Genomic DNA, 8877 nt, shown 5'->3' on the forward strand with positions numbered 1-8877 from the left:
CTTCTTGCTGCTGGTCTGTCCTGATCAGTGGTGCCTCCTCTTCTACCATGGCCTGCTCTTCTTTCTTTTCTTCTGGAAGTCTTCTTTCCTCGCTCTCTGCTCCTCTCCCTTCACAGCACCTTTCCTCGCTGCAGCACACACCTCTCCTCACACCTCTCCTTCCCACAGAACTCACCTCTCCTCACACCTCCCCTCCCCACAGCACTCACTTCTCCTCACATATCCCTTCCCCTCACAGCAGCACACCTCTCCTCACATGAACACTCACAGGTCCGACCACCGCTCACCTCACTGCAGCAGTCACTTCTCCTCCCCTCACCACTCACCTCATGCCACCTCTCCCCCAGCACTTGCCACAGCACTCTGTTCCCCTTATCTATACACACACAGCCCATCATCATCTGTAAACACAGCCTCTCATCATCTGTACACACACAACCCCTCACCATATTTATACACACAGACCCTCACAATATGTATATACACAGTCCCTCACCATATGTACACACACAGCCCCTCACCATCTGCATACACAGTACACACAGCCCCTCACCATCTGTATACACAGTACACACAGCCTGTCACCATCTGTATATGCACAGCCACTTCACCATATGCATACACAGTACACACAGCCCCTTCACCATCTGCATACACAGTATACACAGCCCCCCACAATCTGCATACACACAGCCCCTTCACCATCTGCATACACAGTACTTGCAGCCCCTCACTATCTGCATACACACAGCCCCTTCACCATCTGCAGACACAGTACACGCAGCCCCTTACTATCTGATCTGGATACAAACAGCCCCTTCACTGGCAACTCTGCACACAGCCCCTTCACGGCATGCTGCATAGTGCACCTTTCCCTTCAGGATCCCTGGTGGTACATTAGAATATGGCGCTGGCTGCTTGGACCGACAGCCAATTAGGAGCGGCAACGTGTCTCACACGACTGGGGCCAGTGGCCAAATTGTAACAGGCTTAAATCCACTCCCAATGCCACCAGGTGTCTTGCTAAGCTACATGAAGATGGATCGGTGGGCAGGGGGGTTTCTAGGTACTCAGAAACCCTCCTGCATGCCCACCTGCCCTGCTTTGCTCACACGATCAACTTGGTGGTACAGGGATTTTTAAAACATGACAGGAGCATGTAGGAGATGCTGGCTGTGGCCCAAAAAGTGTTGGGACATTTTTGCCATTTAACCACAGCATGCAGGAGATTGCAGCAGCTGCAAGACCAGGTGAATTTGCCCTGCCACCAACTGAAGCAAGAGGTGGTAACCAGGTGGAATTTCACCCTTTAAATGCTTCAGCAGACAGATGAACAGCAAAAAGCCATCCACAGCTATACAACAAGCCATGACATTGGGAGAGAAGGGGGAGTGTTCCTTAGTCCAGCGCAGTGGAGAATGCTTACCATCTTGTGCAAGGTGCTCACAACCCTTCGAAGTAGCCACCTGTGAAGTGAGTTTAGACACTGCTAGCTTGTCAGGTGATTTCCCTAATTAGGCATTTTGTAAATCAACTTAAGAACTTGAAGGAGGAGATTAAACAAAGTGATTGAACTAAAAATATCAGACTTGTAGATCAAGTACTTTGTTCACTTTGCCAGGATCCAAGGGTTGCCAATATCTTGAAATTGATTTACTATATTTTGGCAACCATGCATAATCCTAGGTTTAAGAGATGCAAAGAGCTCTTGGTGAGCAAATTGGCAGCTCAAGTGGTACACAACACAACAACATCTCCTCCTTCAGTTTCTCTGGCAGCTCCCAGGAAAAACTCAGCTTTCCCAAAAGACCCAGTGGTGATGCAGATGAGTCAATTTGTGACATCTGGTCAGGTCTAAAAGAATTGACAAAAATTAGTTACACTGCTACCACAACGCCATCTGATAGGGTCACCATCCAAAGAATGGTGGAAGCTTATTCTCATGACACTGTACACATAAGCATGTCACAGAGTCCCTTTGACTACTGGAAAGATAAAAAGGCATTTTGGAGGCCCTTGTACAGACTGGCTTTGGATTACATAAGCTGCAGTGCGTACTCAGAAAGAGTTTTCAGCACAGCCAGAAACCTTATCAGTGATCGGTGTAGGAGGCTACTTCCTCAAAATGTGGAAAAGATGATATTCATCAAAATGAACTGGAAATTCCACAAGAAAGACCTTTACCACCATTTATGTAAAAAAATACAGAGGTACCTGTAATGGTGGATTCCAGTTGGGATTAATTAATATTGTGTGAGGATGATGTACACACTGATGAGGGTGAGGATGAGGATGGCAATGACGATGAAATCTTACCACAGTAGAGCTGTTAGTTAGCTGCCTTAATCCCATTGGTAGCTTGTTTTGTGGAGGCTCAAACAAACCAAGCACTTGAGCCATAAAATTGTCAGTCGCTGAAGTGTTTGGTTTGTTAAACTGTGCATATCCCTTTTAATATTCAACATAAAGTTGGGTGGGAGTGCCCAAGGACAATTCCAACTTGCACCACTTTTCTTTTCTGTTGTGTGGCAATGTCTCATAGATGTGCTGTAAACTGCTGTGTGTTTGTGCTGCAGCTTTGTCGCTTAGTAACCAGCCAGCTCGCTGCAGCCTTTGGCCAAAATTGGTGAAAACAATATTGTGAGCTGTGAAGTGGTCAACATTGATTGGGAATGACTGGAAATTAACGTTATTGAGGTTAATAATACTCAAGGAACAAAAATCAGGCCCAAATTATGTGATTTTACCTTTTTTGTCCATTTTTGAAAAAAATGCAAATCCAAATCTAAAACCAGTGATGGTGGTTTGGCAAATCCAAATGCAAAACTGGATGACGAATCAGAGCCAAATCCAAATCCAGCAAAAATGGTCCAGCGCACATCTCTAGTATAAGGTCATTTTTAAAATTTACCAAGCCATGCACATATCATGGCAACAGTCAATCTGTCTTTCCCTAAATTGGTTTATTCCACATATTGATATTGTTAATGTATCTGACAAGAAACTAAGGGCCTGATTCAGACCCACTCGCGAGCGGCTGTCCGCTCGCAAGTGGGTCGATGTTGTGCACTGAGCATGCGCACGACGGAGGGAGCTCCGTCGTGCGCATGCGCCAGACGCGACGAGCGAAGGATTTTCAAAGGGGGCGTGCTGTCGATGTTGACTGACAGCACGCCCCCTTTGGTGGGCGTGCCGGGGGCGTGCCTCCCTGATGGGGGCGTTCCCACGGGAACGCTTCCCGTCAGAAGCCGGCCCACTGACATCACTAGTGATGTCAGTGGGAGTGATTTTGGCTCTGATAGAGCCAAAATCACTCCAGAGCTTGCGGTTGAAAACCTCAACCGCAGGCTCCGGCTCGCAGTTTCGATGGTCGCGATGGTCACGACCATCGCGGCCATCAAAATGCACGCTCGTATAGGCTGTGGGTGGTGACCCACAGCTATACGAGCATCCAGGAGGACGCTCCATTTTTATGGAGGGCGGCCCTCATTCAGAGCGTGCGCTCTGCTCAGAGCGTACGGCTCTGAATGAGGGCCTAAGGCAATTGTTACAAATTAGAATAATTGTTTGAAGCCAGTTATAAGTGTACTTTAAATTCCAATAAATATAACTTGTAATAAATAAAAAAAATTTTTATGTTATCAGGAAAAAACTTTTATATTTGCACATCTTTTCAGCTATATATTTTTCCATATGTTATTATACTGTTTGCATATTTTAGTGTTGTATAATAAAGCATATAATTAATTGAGAAAGGGTTAAATACGCTCAGGAATTAATTTTCAGAAGTGAAAAAACATTGAGCAATGGAACAATGCAGATTATTGTCTAAATTCCAGAGGGAATTACATTAAATACAAAGTTGTGATGTTATGTATTTATGTACTTTCTCTCATTTACTTTTACTTCACTGCAAGTTAGAACATGGAAGCCAATGCAGATGGGATTCAGTAAATATAGTGGATTGAAGGTGTAAAAAGGTACCAAGGAGCCAAGATATGGCATTCTGAAATAAACAGGAATACATCTTTCAGGAACTAAATGATCTCTCTTACAAGTGACTCTGTTTTATTTTTACATTATATGAGAAAACATCCTGTACACTGTGACAAATGATTCCAAAGCAATAATGAAGAGGAGATCAAAGGAAACCAAGGCACTCAAAGTCATGATACACTGAGGATATTGCTTGTTATAATGATAAATTGTGTGGGCAAAACTGCAAGGTGGAGGTGGGTTGCACAATGCAGGTAAGTTTCTCTGGCAGGATATCACAGGATACGGGCGGGGGTCTGTTTGATTTCTAAGTTCCAGAGATAACACGGTCAAGGAGCATTTTGTAAATCAATTGATGCTAGTGAATATTTAACCCCCAGCCAACCCCCTGCTTCCCCCATCCTCCTCCCCTTCGTCCGTACCTCTTCACATTTAATCTCAATATAAACTGGACTCAACATGACATCAAGACAGCTGGAAGCAAGACACAGACTGTACATTAACTAGTTGTCAAATGAGAAAGTAACAGCCTGACAAAGAGAAGAAAATATAGTCTATATGAGGGCATCTTACTTACTCTAAACAGACTGTTTTCTACAGTGAGATCAACTAACTAAAATATCCAAACAGTTGTAGAACTGAGAAATAGGGAGATTTGTTTTGAGAATTTGGCTACTAATCGCTGGTAAAAAAAGGAATAATCTTGAAAAAAACCTACAGGAATATGACTTCTGTTGGAGTGCAGATGATGGGCTACTTCATGGCTGTCCTGGGTCTACTTGGTGCTGTCATAGCTACACTCCTGCCTGAATGGAAGGTTAGTTCATATGTTGGTGCCAGTATTGTGACAGCTGTAGGCTTTAACAAAGGGCTGTGGATGGAGTGTGCTGTATTTAGCACAGGAATCACCCAGTGTGATATATATAATTCTATGCTTGGACTGCCCCAAGAAACTCAGGCTGCCCAGGCCCTCATGATCACATCCTGTGTATTATCTTCCCTTGCCACCCTCTTCACAGTATTTGGCATGAAATGTACCATTTTTAACCAAGACAATCCCGGTAAAGATAAACTGGCAGTGACCGGTGGAGCTGTCTTCATAATGGGGGGCATTATTTGTCTGGTGCCCGTTTGCTGGAATTTGCACTCTATTCTTCAAGACTTTTACAATCCATTGCTTCCTGATGCACAGAGGTATGAGATTGGAACTGCACTCTATATTGGCATCATGTCTTCAATATTTTCTGTATTTGGTGGTGCTATTCTCTGTGCCTCTTGCCCACCTAAGGAACCAGACCAAGGATTTTACAACAGATATCAGAGCAGAGCTTTGCTGGCAGACAAAGGACCAAATGCTAGCAGCGCGGCTCAGAACTCTAAGAGGCAGACAAGTGGGTACAGCCTCACAGGATATGTTTAAGTGATTAGAACAAAACATTTGGAAGTGTTCTACTTCAGCTTCATTGATAATTCCTTAATCTGATATGCCACATGGACCATGCAAGAGGATTTGGGCATAATTAGAGAAAACAAAGTGGATAAAGGACAAAAACGGTATTGATGAATTAGAGAGCCCTCTAACTCTGTGAAATACTCTTGGATCAATCAGGACAAGCCGGCTTTTGTCGCTAAAGTAGAGTGACCTGACTAGATTGCCATTGACATGGATAGTTTTATAGATGTTGATATGATTACTTCAGATTTTTAAAGCGCAAAATAGTGCTGGCTACTATGTAGTATAGGGTGACCTACCATATGCAGATTGTTTGTGATATGGAAAGGATAGTGTGCAGTTTTTTTTTTACCTTATTGTGTATTGACCAGTATATATGACATTATAAAATACATGTACAAAATATCAGAAGATGGTGTTTTAAAACTGTCTATTATTACAGCTTATTACTTTTATTTTATAATGCTGCATGCTGAATGTAAACCATACCGTAGATAAACAATAATTATTTGTTACTGCTAGTGGTAAGCTTACTAACAAACTCCATGAAATACAAAATACTGCAGCAAAATCCCAGTGACTGTTTTTATACAGTGTACAGTGACTAATATGGAAAGCATTATCACCTGTAACATTTTATTTAAGAAAAAATTACAACAAAATCAATGTATTTCAGTTTTTTATATATTCATACAGTAACAATAATTAGTTTGGGAATGTATTATCACCTGTACCAGCACTGTGTCTCTTTGCTTAAAGCTGTTCCCAAACCACAGTGTTGATAGCTGTATGTATGTGTATATATATATATATATATATATATATATATATAATTATATATATATATATATACACACACACACACATATACACATATACACACCCACACTATGGTTACAATTAGTTCAAGTACTTATGTATCTGTTAAAAAAAGTGATTGTATGGTTCCCATTTTATTTTATCAATTCATTCAATAAATAATCATCTATTGAAAGTTATTATCATCATATTTGTTATTTGCGTAGCTGTGTATCGTGTTTACAATCCTGTGAATCATGTTACAGCATGTTTATAACTTGTTAGCGGTAAATCATTATATCACAATATATTGATGTGGGTGTGGTATGCTATGTCGACATTTATTATGTTGACATGGTCACAATGTTGATATTGACCATGTTGACATTCATCATGTAGACACTGATGAAATGTCAACATTATAGAATGACAACATATCATCCCTGGTAGCCCAGTGGTTACTTACCAGATCTCGATGACTGCAGGGGCTTCAGCAGGATCTTTTGGGTTCCAGCGGGCATGTGATTGGGATCACTTCCAGCTGCGTCATCCAACAGAGAGGCCTTCTGGTACATACATTCTCCCTTATCCTTAATCTTTACCCCTATGCCTAACCCTATCCTACCCCCACCTCCATAGCCTAACCCTAACCTCCACCTAGTGTTTAACCTTAGAATGTAGACATTCTGACAAAGTGGGCTTGTTGCCTGTTGACATTTTCGCAATGTCGACATCATAACTGCCACCATTGTGTTGTCGGCATTATGAATGTCGACATTATTATTGTTGACCTAATGACAACATCCTGATTTATATAAAGATCACAGATACTCAATATTACTATCCAAATATTCAGTTTAAGTAATTAAAAACACTTTTTAAGCCATTTGGGTTAAAAATGTTCACATGTTAGAATGGGTAAAAAGACTAAACATATGTTCTGAAAATAGAAAGTCTTCTGAAAATAACAGTATAATTTGAGTGAGTATGGTATAAAAAACAGTGATATTGATGTTGGGATATGGCGTGTGGTAACATCCAGGGGTGTATCTAGGGATCCAAGCGCCCCTGGCAATGTAATGTAATTGCACCCCCTACCCCCCTTATGCAGTGCCCCCAGTAGTAATCCCCCAGTAGTAATCCCCCCTATGCTGCTTTGCCCCCAGTAGTAGCCCCCCCTATACAGTGCCCCCAGTAGTAATCCCCCCTATGCTGCATTGCCCCCAGTAGTAGTCCCCCCTAAACAGTGCCCCCAGTAGTAGTCCCCCCTATACAGTGCCCCCAGTAGTAGTCCCCGCTATACTGCATTGCCCCCAGTAGTAGTCCCCACTATACAGTCCCCCCAGTAGTAGCCCTCCTATACATTGCCCCCAGTAGTGGCCACCCCTATACAGTGCCCCAGTAGTAGCCGCCAGTAGTAGTCCCCTATACAGAGCCCCCAGTTGTAGACCCCCTATAAAGTGCCCCCAGTAGTGGCCACCCCTATACAGTGCTCCCAGTAGTGGCCACCCCTATACAGTGCTCTCAGTAGTGGCCACCCCCCATAAATTGCCCCCAGTAGTGGCCACTCCAATACAGTACCGGGCATACTCCCCCTAAAGGGCCCCAGTAGTGGACACCCCCTATTTCAGTGCCCCCTCCCCCTGTAGTGCCAGGCTTACACACATACAAAGAACCAAAAAAAAATTAAACTTACCTGGTCCCCACTCCTGACGCGACCGCCGCTGCCCGAGTCCCGGCCCGCTCTTCTCCTGAATGGGAGAGACGTCATGACATATGACGTCTCTCCCATCACATGTTGCGGGGGGAGCCGGCTCATGAGTGAGCTCCAGCCGGCTCCCTCCGCGGATGACGCAGCAGCTAATGAGAGTCTGTCTGACTCTCATTGGCTGGCTGCTATTACGAACACACAGCCGCCGCTGGCAGCTGTCTGTTTGTAAACTGTGTAGGACAGACCGCTCTCACTGCGGGTCTGCCCTACACTTGTGGGGCCGGGGGACTTGTCCACCGCTTGGCTACTGGTGGCACTGCCGGGCGGCGCCCCCCCTTTGGTCGGCGCCCCTGGTGAGTGCCATCCTGGCCAATGCTTAGATACGCCCCTGGTAACATCAGAAAATGGGTACAGCACATGCCCTCAGCAGCGACCTGATTAAATGCATCATGGGCAAGAGGATACGTGGACTGCTTTTATTACATGTGCCAATTTTGTGTATGAATCTTTTCATTACATGCCGAGCTGGTACAAAATACAAGTCCTTTTGTTTAGTGGAAATGGCATGTGTCTGTCGGCACTGCAAGGAAGAATCCTTAAATGCATCTGTGTACTGCTTTATCACATTTCAGCAATATTTCTCTACAAAGCAAATTAAATTTCAGGAACTACTCTGCCAAACAACAAAAAGTGCATTTACTTTGCCTAAAGTGCCTTCACCCCACAAAAATAATTCCCCCTGCCTACGTACACATCTGATCCTCCACAAATGCTGCCGACCTGCTTCATGAAACCTGTGCCTCAGAGGAAAACTAGATGCAATGAACATTTTCAGCTTTTTAAACGACTGTGGCGAGCAGATATTAGTGAATACATTAACCTCCTACACAACCACCTCTATCACACAAGACCCCAGAAA

General features: G+C 43.8%; 1 protein-coding gene across 1 annotated transcript; it reads left to right on the forward strand.

Moving 5' to 3' along the window:
* Positions 1-4667: 4667 nt before the first annotated feature.
* CLDN2 (claudin 2) lies at positions 4668-5416 on the forward strand. Its single transcript, XM_088444231.1, has one exon. The coding sequence runs from the start codon at positions 4721-4723 to the stop codon at positions 5414-5416; it is 696 nt and encodes a 231-aa protein (XP_088300357.1). The 5' UTR covers positions 4668-4720.
* The last annotated feature ends 3461 nt before the right edge of the window (positions 5417-8877 follow it).

The sequence above is a fragment of the Taudactylus pleione genome, unplaced genomic scaffold (assembly GCF_031769625.1).
Source record: "Taudactylus pleione unplaced genomic scaffold, aTauple2 ptg000352l, whole genome shotgun sequence".
In the NCBI taxonomy this organism is placed as follows: domain Eukaryota; kingdom Metazoa; phylum Chordata; class Amphibia; order Anura; family Myobatrachidae; genus Taudactylus; species Taudactylus pleione.